The sequence below is a fragment of the Palaemon carinicauda genome, chromosome 33 (genome assembly GCF_036898095.1).
Source record: "Palaemon carinicauda isolate YSFRI2023 chromosome 33, ASM3689809v2, whole genome shotgun sequence".
Taxonomy (NCBI): domain Eukaryota; kingdom Metazoa; phylum Arthropoda; class Malacostraca; order Decapoda; family Palaemonidae; genus Palaemon; species Palaemon carinicauda.
The window spans coordinates 64,404,581-64,423,553 of NC_090757.1; the positions used below are offsets into that span (position 1 = coordinate 64,404,581).

The window sequence follows — 18,973 nt, forward strand, 5'->3', positions numbered from 1 at the left end:
ATATATTTACATATATATTTGTTACTACACAAATACTTCCCACATCTCAATAGTAGGAGCACTCTCTAGACGTGTCTCTACTGATCAGAAATTTCCCTCCCCACAGGCCCCACCTCCTAATCCCCCAGACCCCCTTGCACCTGTGAGACCTAACTTTCCCTTTGTTTCCCTGGATTGTCCCAAGAGTATACTAGGCCTAGCCTTCCTTGTCAACACCCGCCATTACCTCTCTGGTCGTCGTTCCAACAACACGTCACGTTTACCTTCGTCAGAGTTTTCCTTGTAACCTTGTGTTATCTTATGTGGATCTCGTGATCCTCAATCGCTAGTGTAGATCCTGTGGGAGTGCAGCGTCATTACCAAGAGTGAGTGGGTAGTTACGTGCTGCTCCTCTCTCCCATGTGGAGATAGATCCCACCATTTTGTGTACCTTATGTCGGGGCCGTGTGTGCTCCCGTGAAGACATGTGTGGTGAGTGTGAGGGATGGAGTGATGCTCAGTGGGCCAAGATTTCCACTTAAAAGAAGAAAAAGACCAAGAGGGATAAGTTGCCCTCGATGATGGGTAGTGGTTCATGCCCTTCCTCGGTCTGTTTGTACGTGCCTTACGATGTACGGCCCTCTCTGTCCACTGTGTTACCTGCGGTAACGGAGGATGCGAAGGCAGGGGCAGGGAAAAAAGTTAATATATTGCCCTTTGTGGGCAGGGGTCTGTCCCCTCCAAGGACTGATAGTGGAAGTATCTTCCTGACCTTCCTGTCTCCGGGGAGGTCCATGGAGAAGGTCGTGAACACATTAAAAGCAGTGATGTCCAATTGCGAGCAGTTGCTCCAAAGTTGCGCGGCTCGACTGCGGAGGAAGTTTGTCCCAGCTCGGAGACCACGCGTGGTAACCACGTAGCTATTTTCTCCATTCTGCCTATGGAGGGCGAGGATTCTCAGACCCGATGGGTCACAGGAGCTCCCAATCCTCTGCTCCACCCGGCATGGTGATCAGTTACTCGCCACCCGCGACTGGCTCCTCAGTTCCGCCTCGGAAGGAGGAGCGACTCTCAGCTCTTGGAGCGGTATCGACATCGCCCGCTCAGAGGCGCTCAACTGCCGATACGACCCCATCTGACCAAGAAGCCTTCTCAAGCATTCCCAGGATCCCATTCAGGTCCTTGTTAAGGGATCTATTCCCAGGTTTGGGAGCCCCGGAGTTGGCCTTTCAAGCCCCTGGGGAGGACCTTTACCCTTCAGACTGTCCTGATTTCCCACACACCCCCCTGGGTTTTGAGTGCCGGGGAAGAGCGGAGGTCCACTCAGAGCAAAGGGCCGATATCCATCAAACACCCGGTGCTATAACTCTGGGTCTCTAAACCCCATTCCGTTACTGAAGAGGAGCCGAAGAGAAGAGGAACGGCACAGGTCTCCCTCATAAGGGAGACCGGATCCCAGTGATGTGCGTTACCTTAACCCATGGCACAGGGTTTCAAATGGGTCCATCGTGGTCAATGTGAGCTCATTGGACTTGGCCTCTCAGGATCCCCAAGAGGACAAGGGGGTGGAGGAGTTGTCCTCATCCGAAGGGTGTTAAGCTTGATCCAGAAACACAATGACCTGCTTGAACCTCCGCCAATGCAGGTCCGTTCCCCTGATACTGGCCTGGAACACGAGAGAAGCACGACCCTCTCTGGTCCTTCCGGTGTCACCAGGCCCCACGGCACCCCAAAACTGTTACCCTTTCCGGAGGTGAAGCACAGACGCTTCTACACTCCGGAAGGGACTTCCCAAGGACATCGGCTGGCTAAGCGGAACCTGGGTGCCCTGGCCCCCGGCTCCACGGAAGACAGACTCTCGGGAGACATCGTGGGATTCACAGTGCAGGAGGTGCAGGCCATGGAAGTGGCCGCGGGTGACGCGGCTTCATGGTTTGACCTCTGGTCCATGGGCTTAGTGTCATTTACCTTAGAAAACGATGTCAACAGGAACATCCAGGCCAGGGAGCAGTTCCTAGAGCTCGCAGTCTGTGGGTTGCTGGCGGTAGCTTTCCTGGCGCGGCAATCATACACCGCAGCGTCGAACTGGGTCCTTTGATCGAGGGATTAGTGCTATATAGGTTGCCTATGCAACTCCCGGACGGCAAACTTAGAGCTTTGAGGGACGCCCCGATCATCAGGGAGGCCCTCTTCCCAAAGGGCACGGTGGAAGAGGCCTTGGAGAAGTGGAAAAGGGAAAGGCATGATACCATGCTTCTTAGGGTCCCCTCTTCGGTGTTGGGGACCTCAGCAGGCCATCCATACTGCCCCTGGGAGCACGACAAGCCCAAAGGCCAGACAAGTGGGTGTCCTGCGATGCCTCACGTCTTGGACCTTTCCTTGTCTCGTTGGGCCCCCTCGTCACAGTCTCCCTCAGGAGGCCAGAGACCAGTAACCGGGGGCAGTAAGGGCAGAGCCCTAGCCAATTGAGGGGCACATTGCTCATAGTTCTTCAAGAGGAAGTACGGGACGAGGCCCCTCCCCCTTGCGCTTTACAGGGGTAGGGGGCTGCCTCAATGCAAGGTGGAGAAATTGGGCAAAGGAAGGGGTGGACCACTGTACGGTTCAAGTGTTGACGAACGGCTACTGCATCCTCTTCAAGGGCCCTACACCTCCTTTGGTCTTGGGACTAGAGGTGTCCCCCCTACTCAGGTAGTGCCCCCAGAACAGTTGGCCTTCTTCAGTCGACTTTTCTTGGTGGAAAAGGCCTCAGGCAGGTAGCAACCAGTGATAGACCTCTCGGACCTCAACCCTTTCGTCGCCAAGGACACACTCAAGATGGAAATGGCCAGAACGGTCCTAGCAACCATCAGGGAAGGGGACTTTATGCTATCCCTGGACCTCAAGGACTCATATTTTCAAATCCCAGTGCACCTGTCTAGCAAGAAGTTCCTCAAGGTCAAGTGGGGAGAAGAAGTCTTTCAATCCCGCACTCTCTGCTTCGGTCTGTCGACCGCTCCTCAGGTCTTTACGAGAGTCTTCTCCCTGGTCTCCGGGTTGGCTTAAAAGAGAGGGATAAGACTGTTGAGATACCTTGACGACTGGTTGCTCCTCTCAGAATCCAGGGAGCAGTTGTTGGAACAAAAGGACAAATTAGTGGCATTCTGTGCTGAACTGGGGGTGGAGTTCAACTGGGAGAAGTCGAAACCCTCCCCCACAACAAGCACAGTGTACCTGGGAATGGAAATTTGCTTCGTGCAAGTAAAGGTCTTCCCGACATGGAGGAGTATTGGACTCTGGGAGAGCATGGCAGAACCCTTCACCAGGGGGAAGCTGGCATTGCTGAAGGAGTGGTAGAGACTGGTAGGGCACCTGGTGTCTCTGGAGAAACTGGTTCCTAGGGGGAGGCTGATGTTGCGACCAGCCCAGTGGAACCTAAAGGATATTCAGACTCTGGCAAGGCAGCTTCCTTCTACAAGGAAACTCCCGTTCCGGTCAACCAGGGAGCCTTCGGGTGGTGGCTGGACCCAAGGAACAACGAATCAGGAGTCTCACTGCTGGACCCTCCTCCGGAACTCCTTCTGTTTACAGATACATCCAGGGAGGGATGGGGAGCCCATCTTCTAGACCGGATGGCCGAGGGCCTTTGGTCTCGGAAGAGAAGTCCCTCCACATAAAGGAGCTTGAGCTACTGACAGTCTGAAAAGCTCTCTATGTCCTGGGGGACTCGGTAGTGGGAAGGAGGGTGGCCCTGATGAGCGACAATGCCACCGCAGCCGCACACGTGAAGAAACAGGGCGGACTGCGATCCTGTCAAATTCTCAACCAGGCAGCAGACATCTTATCCTGGGCAAAGGAAAATGCCATCTTCCTGACGGCTAGGTATATTCCGGGGAAACGGAACGTGGTGGCGAATGTCCTTAGCAGGAAAGAACAGGTCCTACCGGGGGAATGGACCCTTCACCAGGAAGTAGCGAGAGCAGTGATTGAAAGGTGGGGTTCGCCATGCATGGACCTCTTCGTGACCCGTCTGAACACAAAACTACCAGTCTATTGCTCCTCAGTGCCGGACCCAGCAGCGGCTCTGGAAGACGCATTCCAACATCCATGGGACGAATTTGACGTATACGCCTATCCCTTTTTGCCCCTGAACCGTCTGCCGGAGACAAAGCTGGCAAAGTCAACCCTAATAATGCAGTGGTGGCCAGATAAAGAATAGTTCACGGACTTGAGATCCTTGCCCACGGAAACCCCGTGGTCCCTGCCTCTAAGACAAGCCCAGCTAAGGCAACCTCAGTTCCAGAAGTTCCATGAAGGACTCAGAAATTTCTCCCTTCACACGTTGAGATTATCCAGCGTTTACCAAGGAAGGAGGGGTATTTCAAGAGAGCAGCCTACCAGAAGACCTTAAATCTGAGGCAATCCTCTAGGGCCATTTACCAGGCGAGATGGGCAACTTTCAGCAAAAAGTGCAGAAAGGAAGGCATCCGACCCCTCAAGGCTTCAATCCCGGTCATCACGGAGTTCCTGGTACACCTTTGTCTAGACCGGGCTTGTCAGTTCCAGCAGTAAAGGGATTCTGTGTGGCCCTGGACCAGGTCTTCCTCTTCAAGGGCTAGAACCTAATCTCCTCCAAGTGCCCCTCAATGTTGATGAAAGGGTTCGAGCATTCCTGACCCCCGCCCAAGGACTCTCTCGGTCTCCTTGTGGGACATTATCAAAGTACTCGAATCCACAAAGAAGTCTCTTTTCGAGCCCCTGAGGCAAATTACGGGCAGGAAGTTGACCCTAAAGACAGTGTTCTTCCTTGGCCTGGCTTCGGGCAAGAGGTAGGTGAACTCTACGGCCGGTTTGGCGATGTTTCCCACTGCCACGTTTGGAAGGAGTTGTGCTTTAGGTTTGTCCCCTCCTTCATGGCAAAAACACAGAACCCAGTGGGGGATGGCCCCCACTTCGACGAGTTCTCCATTTCAGCCCTCCCCAGGGCAAATGACCTGGAAGACCTCCTTTTATGTCCTGTGAGGGCTATGAGGAAATATCTCTCCAGGGGAACTTCCCTCCGTCTGGACATCAAGAGATTGTTCGTGCCAAAGGGTAGAGTGAAGAAGGCGGTGTCGAAGAATACGATCTCCATCTGGCTCCGGGAGACCATCCGCTGGGTGTACCTGATGGAGGGCCAAGTCTTCCCCAGGTCCGTCAAGCCCCACGACATCCGGGGCATCAGCACCTCGTTGGCCTTTGAGAGGAACATGGTGGTCGGCCAGTTGCTAAGAGCGGGTGTATGGTTGAGACAGTTGATGTTTACGTCCCACTACCTCAAGGACTATTCCCTGAAGTCCCAGAAGGTGTTCAAGCTTAGTCTCGTCGTAGACGCCCAGCAGGGGATCTAAGGGTGGCTACACGCGGTGGACCGGTGGGGGTAACGGTAGGTAGAGAGTCTGCGACCCTATCCCCTAAGTCCTCCAAGACTCACTCCGAGAAGAAGATGACCTTTGGGTGAGTGTTACCTTTTCATTCCTCCATTAATCACCCTGTTTGGTTTACTATCCCCAGACAGGCCTCTGGTCCCCCCCCCCCTTTTCACATGTAATCCCTAGCCTCTCCTCAGGTTCTATTTGCCCGCCTCCTAATTCTGAGGCTCCTACTATTGGGACGTGAGAAGTATCCATGTTGGAACAAATAACAATTTCTAGGTAAATTGTGTTTTTCTCAAGATAATTACCACTTCCCAAAAGGGTAAGTGCCCCCCTCTCCATCCTTCCCTTTTATAGACCCTTTGTATCAAAATGTCATTTTTCCTGAGACCAGAGGATAATGGTGGTTGTTGACATGGAAGGCTAGGCCTAGCATACCCTAGGGACATTCCAGGGAACAAGGGAGGCCAGGTCTCACAGATGCGAGTGGGTCTGGAAGATCAGGGGGTGGGGGCCTGTGGGGAAGGAAATCTCTGGTCGGTAGAGATACGCGTAGAGAGTACTCCTACTATTGGGATGTCGTAAGTATGTTAGGAAAAATACAATTTACCTAGAAATTGTCATATATATATATATATATATATATATATATATATATATATATATATATATATATATATCATCATCATCATCATCATCATCATCATCATCTACGCCTATTGACGCACGGGGCCTTGGTTAGATTTCACCAGTCATCTCTATCTCGAGTTTTTAAATCAATACTTCTCCATTCATCGTCTCCAACTTGACGTTTTATAGTCCTCAGTCATGTAGGCCTTGGTCTTCCATCTTTTCTTGTGCCATATAGAGCCCAGTTGAAAGTTGGGTGAATTCATCTCTCTTGGGGAGTGCGAAGAGCATGCCAAACCATCTCCATCTATCCTTCACCAGAATATCCACATATGGCACTCGGGTAATCTCTCTTATAGTTTCATTTCTAATCTTGTCCTGCCACTTAACTCAATTTTCTTCTGATGGCTTTGTTCTCAAATCTACAAAATCTGTTGGATATTGTTTCATTGTCATACCCAATTTTTGTATGACATATCAGGCTATTTGATTTCCAAATTTTTCAATCGTTCATCAAACTCAAGATCTAAAGATCCTGTATTAGAGATCATAGTTCATAAATATTCAAATGATTCTACCTCATTAATCCTTTACCTTCCAATTATATTTCATTTTACATTGCATATCCCATTCTCATCATCTCTGTCTTTCTTCTATTTATCTTAAGTCCAACCTCATGTGATATTTCATGCATTCTGGTAAGCAAGCTTTGCATGTCCTGTGGTGTTCGGCTAATAAGGAAAGCTTCATCAACATACTCCAGAACAGCTAATTTTCTGTCCCCAATCCAATCCAATCCTTCTCCGCCATCCCTAACTGTTCTATGCATTACAAAATCAATGAGGAGGATAAACAACATAGTTGACAACACATTCCTTTGGACTACTCCACTGTTCACTTGAAATTTATTTAAAAGAACTGTACTCATGTAAACTTTGCTCATGAACAGACTTAATCAAATTTACATATCTAAGAGGAACTCCATAATAACGCAGGACTTCACAAAATTGGCCGGTGCACACTATAAAAGGCTTTTTCATGTCCACAAATGCCATCAAAAGTGGATTTCTATATTCTACACATTGCTGTACCACATGTCTTAGAATGAAACTGTGGTCAGTGCAACTTCCACCTTTTCTAAATCCTGCTTGTTCATCTCATAGCTTTTCATCAATCTTTCTCTATAGTCTCTTTAAAATGAGCATACCATATATTTTCCTGACAACTGACGTAAGTGTAATAACTCTGTAATTATTGCACTCAGTCAGATCCCCTTTTTCTCCAATTTTCACGAACAGTCCTAGCTCTCATTCATCAGGTTTAGCATCTTCACACCATCTCTTAGGATTTTTAGAGATAGCTTCGACTTCAGACATACTGAATTCATTCATGAGCACATGAAGGTCTTCCTCAGCTTTAGGTATATCAATCAAATTATTCCCTTCATATCTCCTATTCATGACGTCATTGAAGTGTTCCATCCAACGTTACATTTCTTCATCTTCTGTTGTTGTAGCAGATCTAACTCTCTTTTTGAGGGGTATATGCTTCTTCTTCTTAGCCCCAGTAGAGATTTTATTAATAGTTCTATGAGCAATTCTTGCACCATAGACATTCCCTAAATTCATAGCTTGGTCCGCCTAACCTGCTTTCATGTGTAAATATTCTCTCCAATCATTCCTGGCTCTCTTTTGGCTTCACTATCAATACAGGAATACTTAGCATGCTCTACCTTGTAATTTGCATTACCTCCTCGATAACTTTCAACAATCAATGTTTGTCTTTGTTTCCTTTATATAGTATCCAAAGTATCATTTGATAACCATGGTTTTCTCCTTGTAACTGCATGTACCAAAACTTCACTATCAACCGACTGATATATGTTCTTAATATTACACCATTCTTCATTAATTGTTTGCTCTTCGTCTCTTAAAATCGCTAAGACTGCAAATCGAATCCTACATTCAATTGCATATGTTTCTCTGTGCTCATCTTGTAAAAGCTTGATTGTATCAAACCTAGGTATTCAATCTCCATTTCTATTGGGTGCTTTCAGTTTTAATTTCAGCGTGGTAATGAGAAGCTGGTGATCACTACAAATATCTGCACATCTATAGCGTCTTACATTTCTCAGTGTCCTCCTTTTCTCTTTATTAATGGCTCTGTGAGCTATTTATTTTTGCAATGGCCACATGGTGAAGTCCAGGTATATTTGTGGATGTCCTTGTGCTGGGAAAGAATACCTCCAGTAACAAGATTGCTTGCATATATATATATATATATATATATATATATATATATATATATATATACATATACATATATGTATATGTATATATATACATATATATACATATATATCTATATATATGCATATATATATATATATATATATATATATATATATATATATATTTATATGTATATGTATATATTTGTGCGTATATATATATAGTTACTTATATATATATATATATATATACATGCATACAGTATATGGCATATATATATATATATATATGTATATATATATATATATATATATATATATATATATATATATATATATATATATATACATACATATATATATTTACACAAACATTTTACCAAAAACTTCTTCTGCCAGCGCATCAAAGATCTTTTCCAAATTTCTCAATGCCTTTTACTCATATAAGATGTAAGAATATAGTAGTGCCCCTCACATAAACGGTAAAAATAAGAAATGAGTTTCCTTTCAAATGTTCAAATTTTTAATATCTTTCATATATTTCAATCCTTATAAGCATGAACACTTCACGAGCCATATGTATGACCTCTTTACCTACAAATACAAAATACAAAAATAAATAAATATTTTATATATTTCAAACGTTCAAATTTTAAGCATTCGTCATATCTATCTATCAATGTCATCTTGAACACTTGACGAGCCATGTGTATGACCTCCTCCCCCAGATGCAGCCACTGTGGTGGAGGGATCCGATCAGCGTTATGTGAGAGCTGACAGCACCATTCAGCTCTCTTGCAAAGCCCCCTTCGCTTGGCAGCCGCCAGGTGAGTGACTTCTATTTAGCATTTTTTAAAGCTACAGTTAAGCGAGATGATTTTCTAATATTTTTCATAACTGTGACCATCTTTTGTATTCACATCTTCCTGAACAGTATCACCCTGTACGTAATACTAGGTATGAAGATAATTCTATTACCCAGGCCTTCTCAATCATGAGGCTCAATACTACACAGCATTCTAGAACTTTTATTCTAGCAATAATCAAGTTGTGGAATGATCATCCAAACAAGGTAACTGAAGTTCAAACTTGCATCGAATGTTTCAATGTTGAACAAGCTGACGTGTCTTTTTATGGTTTGAATATGAAAGATCTATTTCAATACTACTGTTCTTGAAATATTTTATTTTGATTGCTCATTACTTCTCATATGGTTTATTCATTTCCTTATGACCTTTCCTTACTGGGCTATTTTTCCCCTTTGGAGGCCTTGGTTTTATAGCATCCTGGTTTTCCAACTAGGGTTGTAGCTTAGCTAACAATAGTAATAATAATGATAATAAGTCTTGTCGGGCTGTTCAACTTAAAAATACTCTCTGCTGTTTGAACTTCCGAAGTTATTATTGAAAAGCCATTCCGATCTCCTCCCGCGTCAGGTCTTCTTTACTGGTACCACGACACAGAGATTCTCCATAACAAGGGGAGGATATCTATAGAGACGCACCTTGGCAACGATACTTACAGTCATCTCGTCATCAAAAGAGCCAGAATCAGCGACTCGGGAAACTACACCTGTTGGCCCACCAAATTTCTACCAGCGTCTGTGATGGTCCACGTGTTACCTGGTAAAAAGACTGCATGCACTATATCTAGATTACTGTATGATATAAATACTTTTCCTTTATTTCGTTTGATTTCATTACTTTGCATAACTTGATTTATAGTTACATTTGTTCTCCTCCATAACATTTACTCCTGAATTACTGAAGTTGGCAACTTTTTTTGTAATGCACTTCAAGCCAAATATGTGCAGTCTCTGCAATTTCTCGTTCTTATCATAAATCAACGCAATATGTTCTGCAAACCTCAACCAATCAGCTTTTCAGTCCCAAATTATTTTCTTCCTTGATTAATAAAAAACACCTTTAACATGATTCTTATATAAATTGTTATATCACTAAGCCAATGAAGTTATACTTTTATTCTAATTCATGTCAAAAAATATTCAGATACTGATAAAACTATTTGTGAAAAGCAGATATTTAATGTATGTTTTCCTGGTTTACTTGACTAAAACCCTTTAAACTTTGACAAAACCGTAAACATACCGTGCAAAGCTGTTCTAGGAAAGGAATGGGTAAGAGTTGTAAAAAGGTTGAGTTAAGAATACATAATTTTATTGTGTTCACACGCATCAAATGGATATCCGATTCATACTATATTAGAGAGTTATAAGAGTTAGAAAGACAATTATATTTTGTTCACACTAATTCTCTAGTAAATATCCCGATAAAAAAATATCAAAAAGTTATAAGAGTTAGAAAGACATAATTGTATTTTGTTCACATGAATCTTCTAATAGGTATCCGATCATAATAAATTAAAGAGTTACAAGAGTTAAAAATACGGAATTATATTTTGTTCACATGAATCTCCTAATAAATATTCGGATCCTAATATATTAAGGAGTTATAAGACTTAGAAATACATTATCATATTTTGTTCACAAGCATCTTCTGATAAATATCCGGATCATAATATGTTAAAGAGTTAAGAGTTAGAAATACATAATTTTATTTTGTTCACACGCATCTTATAAATATCCGGATCAGCATGTATTAAAGAGATATAAATGTTGAAGGAAATTATTATATTTTGTTCACATGCTTCTTCTAATAAATATTCAGATCCTAATATATTATAGAGTTATAATAGTTAGAAAGACGTCATTATATTTTGTTCACGCTCATCTAATAAATATCCGAATCATAATATATTAAAGAGTTGTAAGAGTTAGAAATACATAATCTTATTTTGCTTATACGCATCTTCTAGTAAATATCCGGATCATCATGTATTAAAGAGTTATAAGAGTTAGAAATACATAATTATTTTTTGTTCACACGCATCTTCTAATAAATATGCAAATCCTAATATTTTAAAGAGTTAAAAGTTAGAAAGATGTAATTATATTTGGTTCACGCTCATCTTTTAATAAATATCCGAATCATATACTAAAGAGTTATAAGAGTTAGCAAGACATAATTAAATTTTTTTTTCACATGCATCTTTTAATAAGTATCTGGATCCTAGTAACTTAAAGAGTTTTAAGATTTAGAAAGATGTAATTATATTTTGTTCACGCTCATCTTCTAATAAATGTCCAATTCATAATATCTTAAAGAGTTATAAGAATTAGAAAGACGTAATTATATTTCGTTCATGCTTATCTTCTAATAAATGTCCGAATCATAATATCTTAAAGAGTTATAAGAGTTAGAAAGACGTAATTATATTTCGCGGACGTAATTATATTTCGTTCACGGTCATCTTCTAATAAATGTCCGAATCATAATATCTTAAAGAGTTGTAAGAGTTAGAAAGATGTATTTATATTTCGTTCACGCCCATCTTCTAATAAATGTCCGAATCATAATATCTTAAAGAGTTATAAGAGTTAGAAAGACGTAATTATATTTCGTTCACTGTCATCTTCTAATAAATGTCCGAATCATAATATCTTAAAGAGTTATGAGAGTTAGAAAGACGTGATTATATTTCGTTCACGGTCATCTACTAATGAATGTCCGAATCATAATATTTTGAAGAGTTATAAGAGTTAGAAAGACGTGATTATATTTCGTTCACAGTCAACTTCTAATAAATGTCCGAATCATAATATCTTAAAGAGTTATAAGAGTTTGAAAGACGTAATTAAATTTCGTACACGGTCATCTTCTAATAAATGTCTGAATCATAATATCTTAAAGAGTTATGAGTTAGAAAGATGTGATTATATTTCGTTCGCGGTCATCTTCTAATAAATGTCCGAATCATAATATCTTGAAGAGTTATAAGAGTTTGAAAGACGTAATTATATTTCGTTCACGGTCATCTTCTAATAAATATCCGAATCATAATATCTTGAAGAGTTATAAGAGTTAGAAAGACGTAATTATATTTCGTTCACGGTCATCTTCTAATAAATGTCCGAATCATAATATCTTTAATAAAAGAGTTATAAGAGTTAGAAAGACGTGATTATATTTCGTCACGGTCATATTCTAATAAATGTCTGAATCATAATATCTTAAAGAGTTATAAGAGTTAGAAAGATGTGATTATATTTCGTTCGCGGTCATCTTCTAATAAATGTCCGAATCATAATATCTTCAAGAGTTATAAGAGTTAGAAAGACATGATTATATTTCGTTCACGGTCATCTTCTAATAAATGTCCGAATCATAATATCTTGAAGAGTTATAAGAGTTAGAAAGACGTAATTATATTTCGTTCACGGTCATCTTCTAATAAATGTCCGAATCATAATATCCTAAATAAAAGAGTTATAAGAGTTAGAAAGACGTGATTATATTTCGTCACGGTCATATTCTAATAAATGTCCGAATCATAATATCTTGAAGAGTTATAAGAGTTAGAAAGACGTAATTATATTTCGTTCACGGTCATCTTCTAATAAATATCCGAATCATAATATCTTAAATAAAAGAGTTATAAGAGTTAGAAAGACATGATTATATTTCGTTCACGGTCATCTTCTAATAAATGTCCGAATCATAATATCTTGAAGAGTTATAAGAGTTAGAAAGACGTGATTATATTTTGTCACGGTCATATTCTAATAAATGTCCGAATCATAATATCTTAAAGAGTTATAAGAGTTAGAAAGACGTAATTATATTTCGTTCACGGTCATCTTCTAATAAATGTCCGAATCATAATATCCTAAATAAAAGAGTTATAAGTCGTTAGAAAGACGGGATTATATTTCGTCACGGTCATATTCTAATAAATGTCCGAATCATAATATCTTGAAGAGTTAGAAAGACGTAATTATATTTCGTTCACGGTCATCTTCTAATAAATGTCCGAATCATAATATCTTAAATAAAAGAGTTATAAGAGTTAGAAAGACGTAATTATATTTCATTCAAGGCTATCTTCTAATAAATGTCCGAATCATAATATCTTAAAGAGTTATAAGAGTTAGAAAGACGTGATTATATTTCGTCACGGTCATATTCTAATAAATGTCCGAATCATAATATCTTAAAGAGTTATAAGAGTTAGAAAGACGTAATTATATTTCGTTCACGGTCATCTTCTGATAAATGTCCGAATCATAATATCTTAAATAAAAGAGTTATAAGAGTTAGAAAGACGTGATTTTATTTCGTCACGGTCATATTCTAATAAATGTCCGAATCATAATATCTTGAAGAGTTATAAGAGTTAGAAAGACGTAATTATATTCCATTCACGGTCATCTTCTAATAAATGTCCGAATCATAATATCTTTAATAAAAGAGTTATAAGAGTTAGAAAGACGTGATTATATTTCGTCACGGTCATATTCTAATAAATGTCCGAATCATAATATCGTGAAGAGTTATAAGAGTTAGAAAGACGTGATTATATTTCGTTCACACACACCTAACAAATATTCGGATCATAGTACAGTAAGCCTTTAGACACCCTCTGAAAACTAACTCGAATGTTTCCCTAAACAGATGAAAATACAGCAGCCAAATCTCTGGGCGTCAGCAACAACATCAGAGGACCATCCACCTCCACGAAGGACCTGACCACATCCTCGGCCACACCCATGACGTCGCCCCTGGTGCTACTTCTCCTATTCCTATATCTCTCGTCGATCCTACAGCTGCCGAATAGATAGCTCTTCGAGTTTTCTTTCTCCGGAATCTCCTTCTACTTCGCTCGACATCTTATTTCCCATCTACTTTCCCGGCAACATTCTCAAGTCGTTTTAAAGTGATCCCTTTTCTTTCCTAAAGATATGATAACAAGGCTGATGTGTTCAATCTGCTGTTATATTTGTGTATCGTGTTTAATAAAAATATGTCTCAATGTGAATCTTCCTGTCATTTCACTAAGACTACAAGATACTTGTTCATATGGATCTATAAATATTTTTTTCCAAAGGCTGTTGTATAGGTTGGTATGGCCAAGGGACATGCCCCTCTCCACCTATGCACTGACCTGATAGGACCAGGAAATAGCTATATATGTCTTAATGTGGATCTTCCTTTCATTTCACTGAGGCTACAATGTCATGTTCATATGAATCTATAAGAATTTTCATTCAAAGGTTGTTATAAAGTTTGGTTTAAAAAACCCAGGGGCTTACCCCTCTCCACCTACGAACCGTCCTGATAGGACCAGGCAATGGCTGCTGTTGTCTCAGCATATGGTAAGCTCTTAGTCTTACCCGCCCCACACCATAAAACACCATCCTCACCTCACAAGGATGTAAACACTGAAGAAATCTATCGAGGTGTGAGGGCCATCGAACTCCCGACTACGGGTTGGGAGTCAGGGATGTTGACACTACCCTACAACAACCATTTTTTTTTTTTTTTTTTTTTGTGCCAAGTTTACTACTATGCATCTGTTTATGCATATCGTTATCAATCTCCTCCAGTAGGTAGTTTACAAACGAGTCTGTTGTACACATATCATTTATTCTTGTTTGAAGTATCTTAGTGAGAAAAGTCATAATAGTCTCTCTTATACAATAAATAGCAAGTGCTTAGTTTTATACACACACACACACACACACACACACATATATATATATATATATATATATATATATATATATATATATATACAGTATATATATACATATATATATATATATATATATATATATATATATATATATACAGTGTATAACTACTTGGAAGTGTAGAATCTGTGGGTGTGCGCGTGCATATCCCTCAAAATATTTAGCCGTCATTTTTAACGGGTCGCCTACCCTAGTTTCCAAATTGTCTTTTGAAGTTCATTATTTCCTTTGAAGAATTATGATAATTTCAGTTTTACTTTCATTAGTTTATTTATGTATTTATTGAATAGTAAAATGGCATCAGGTATCTGAAATTCATAATGTTGAACAGGTTCACATAAGTCTCTTTTTATAGTTTATATATGAAACATCTGATTTTATGTTATTACTATTCTTAGGATATTTTATTTGAATTGTTAATTAATCCTCATATAGTTTATTAATTTCCATATTGCCTTTCCTCACTTAGCTATTTTTCCCGGTTGGAGCTCTTGGGCTTGTAGCATATTGCTTTTCCAACTAGGGTTGTAGCTTAGCCAGTAATAATAATAATAATGATAATAATAATAATAATAATAATAATATTACTCAGTAGCCATTCTTCAAATGCTGTTTTTTCTTCCACTTTTATCTTCACTCCTTCACTCCACCTTTCACTACCCCTCCTCATGGTACCTACAACAATGCTCATGCCACACACTTTACTTGCAAGCCCAACAAAATTTTCTTTTACTAATTTTCGCTCTTCTAGATCACCAGGTTTCCCACTTTCACCCGTTATATGCCACTTCAATTTTTCTTGAATTTAACGTTTTAGCTTTTTTTCAACTCTTGCATCATCACTACTTACATTTTTTATCCATCAATTTTATTTCCCCACTCGTTTGCTAAAACTAATTTTCCTTCAACCAAAAAATGATCAGACATAATATTAGCTATGCCCCTAAACATTTGCACATCTTTCAATTTTCCAAACATCCTTCTTGTTATCAACCAATAATCCAACGATGCCCTTTCTACCGCTCTTCCATTTGCCACTCTTACCCACGTTGCCTATATTGATTCATATCTTTCTTCTTTAAAAAACTACCACTAATCACGAGCTGTTATTCGATAAATATATCTAGCAGTCTTTCATTACGCATTTCCACCTGGTACACCATACTTTCCAGTGACACCTTATACTGTACCTCTCCAACAGAAACTCTGGCATTCAAGTCAAAACTATATAATTCCTTCAACTCAATCCTTTTATACACATATCTAATTCTTTCAGAATTCATTCTGCTCTTCCTCACTTTTCTCCCGACCTGGCCTATGAGCACTAACAAAAGCCCAACCCAACCCTTATCCACATTAACCTTGATGACACCTTCCATTCCAGTACTTTACCTGTCATCCATTCACTCAGCAATAAATCCACACCTTCTTTTGCTCTTCCCCTTTCAATCCCAAACACTCTACCTCTACTTCACCAAACATCACTTCACCCTTCCTTTTTAACATTCTCTCACACAAGGCCAATACATTCCTCCTATTCCAATCTCAAATCTTTTATTCTGTCATACTACATCCATGCATGTTAAGACACCCCAAAACTAGAGCGCGGGCAGCAGTCACTCTGCCCCCAGCTCCTCTGCTTTGATATTTCACAGGAAGTAACTATACTCATGAGAGGGGATTCCCAGTTCCCTCGTCCCGTCCATTTTACACGCCTCATATTCTAATTGTTATGTCCTGCCTGCGTGCATATACAAATATATATATATATATATATATATATATATATATATATATGTATATATGTATATATATATATAATTTATATATATACATATATATATATATATATATATATATATATATATATATATATATATATATATATATATATATATATATAGTGGAATTTGATTGGAATCAGCACAAGTGAAGGGTGGAAGTGTTCCTATGCAAGATCAAGGAAAACTATCAGAAAAGACCAAAGACATGATAAAGAAAGGTTTAAAATCAGGGTAAAATCCAATAGAATTAGCAGAGCTATTCAAAAAGAATGAGCAAACTAAAAACAAAAGATATTCGTAAACACAGACCAAAATTGAGGAAACATGGAAGTAAGGAAGAAGCATCAAATAGATATATAAGAAAACTCGGAAAAGCACCAACAGTTGTTTGCCTTAAAGGATGAAATTGGAATTATTATCCACAATAGATATGAAGTGGTAAAAAATAGCAGAGGATTTCTATACAATTCTATACAATAGTGATATAAGAAATAACTTCATCAATAGAAATAATGAAACACATGACCCGGTATTATTATCATTATTACTATTATTATTATTATTATTATTATTATTATCATTATTATTATTATTATTATTATTGAATGCTAAGCTACAACCCTATTTGCCAAAGCAGGATGCTATAAGCCAAGGGACCCCAACAGGGAAAATAGCCCAGTGAGGAAAGGGAACAAGAAAAAATTAAATATTTCAAGAATATTAACAACATTAAAATAAATATTTTCTGCATAAACAATAAAAACTTCAAAAAAACAAGATGAAGAGAAACTAGATAGAACAGTGTGCACGACTGTACCCTCAAGCAAGAGAACTCTAACCTAAGACAGTGGAAGACCATGATATAGTAGGAGAGGTAAAGAAAGCACTAAAAGGCATGAAAAGAGGCAAAACAGCAGGAGAAGATGGCCTAACAATTGATTTAATAATAGATGGAGGAGACTTCATACCAGGTATAGAATGCTCTATACCTAAAGCTTGGAAAAACTTTATCATTATACTAATTTACAAAAAGATAGTCACAAATGATCTGAAAAATTACTGCAGAGTAAGGTTACTATCTGCAATATATATAATATTTATAAAGAGCATATTAGGGTGAATAGAAAGACAGCTAGACTTTTATCAACCAAGAGAGTAGGCAGGCTTTAGAAATAGGTATTCAACAACTGACCATATCCATGTAACTAATCAGCTAATGGAAAAATCAACAGAGTATGACAAACCACTATGTATGGCCTTTATAGATTATGAGAAGGCTTTTAATTCTGTTAAAACCTCAGCAGTAATGAAAGCCCTTCAAAAACAAGGAATAAAAGAATCTCGTGGTAGAACACTTGGAGATATATATATATGTGTATATATATACATATATATATACAGGAGGTACATCAATCCTAAAATTAAATAAAGATAGTAAGAAAATTCCATTTGAGAAAGGAATTAGAGAGGGAGACCCCATCACCTATATTATTCACAGCATATCCAGAGGTTTTTAAGAATTTAGATTTGGAAAATGTAGGAATCAATATTAATGAGGAGTACCTTAACTTATGATTTTCAGATGACAGTTGTGTTTAGTGAATCCTGGGGGAAATTACAAAAGATCATATAAGATTTGAATAGAGAAAGCAGAAATGTATGGCTGAACATGAATATCAGTAAAACTAAGATAATGTTCAATGAAAAGTCAGAGACAACAAATAAAAGTTTGGACGAGCCTTTAGAGATTGTCATTGCACATATGTACTGAGGACAGACAGGAAGTGTTTCCCCAAGACAAGAGACTGAAATTAAAAGAAGGATAAGCATAGGATGGAGAGCATTTAGTAAACAAAATGAGATTATGAAATGTAAAAAGCCACCTTCTCAAAAAAGAAAATTATGTAATGAGATGGTCCTAACAGTATTAACATATACATCAGAAACTTGGAGCCTTTCTAAAGCCTTAGAACATAAGCTAGTTGCAACTCAAGGAGCAATTAAAAGAATAATGATGGGGATAACACTAAGGGAGAGAAAAATAGCAACATGGATACGAGAGCAAACTAAAGAGAAGGTTATTCTAACAACATGTAAGAAAGACAAATGGACACGGGCTGGATATAAAATGAGAATGACAGACAGTAGATGGACATTAAGAATAACAGAGTAAAATATTGTAAAAGAAGTAGCGGAAGGAGGAAAACACGATGCTTTGACGAACTAAGAAAGTTTGTGGGTTTGGACTGGCACAGAAATGCCATAAACAGACATAAGTGGAAAAAAATGTATGAGATCTTCTATCTGCAGTGGTCTAGTAACGCCTGAGAATGATGATGATGATGAT

The 18,973-nt window shown here is 39.1% G+C and overlaps 1 protein-coding gene across 1 annotated transcript in view; it reads left to right on the forward strand.

Annotated features, from left to right (window-relative positions):
• LOC137626334 (mast/stem cell growth factor receptor Kit-like) overlaps positions 1 to 14,087 on the forward strand; it is a 63,344-nt gene extending 49,257 nt beyond the window's left edge. The window contains exons 6-8 of the mRNA XM_068357407.1: positions 8,961 to 9,059; positions 9,669 to 9,857; positions 13,764 to 14,087. Of these exons, the coding sequence (XP_068213508.1) occupies positions 8,961 to 9,059; positions 9,669 to 9,857; positions 13,764 to 13,930 (455 nt within the window). The 3' untranslated portion in view covers positions 13,931 to 14,087. The remainder of the gene's footprint in view (positions 1 to 8,960; positions 9,060 to 9,668; positions 9,858 to 13,763) is intronic.
• The last annotated feature ends 4,886 nt before the right edge of the window (positions 14,088 to 18,973 follow it).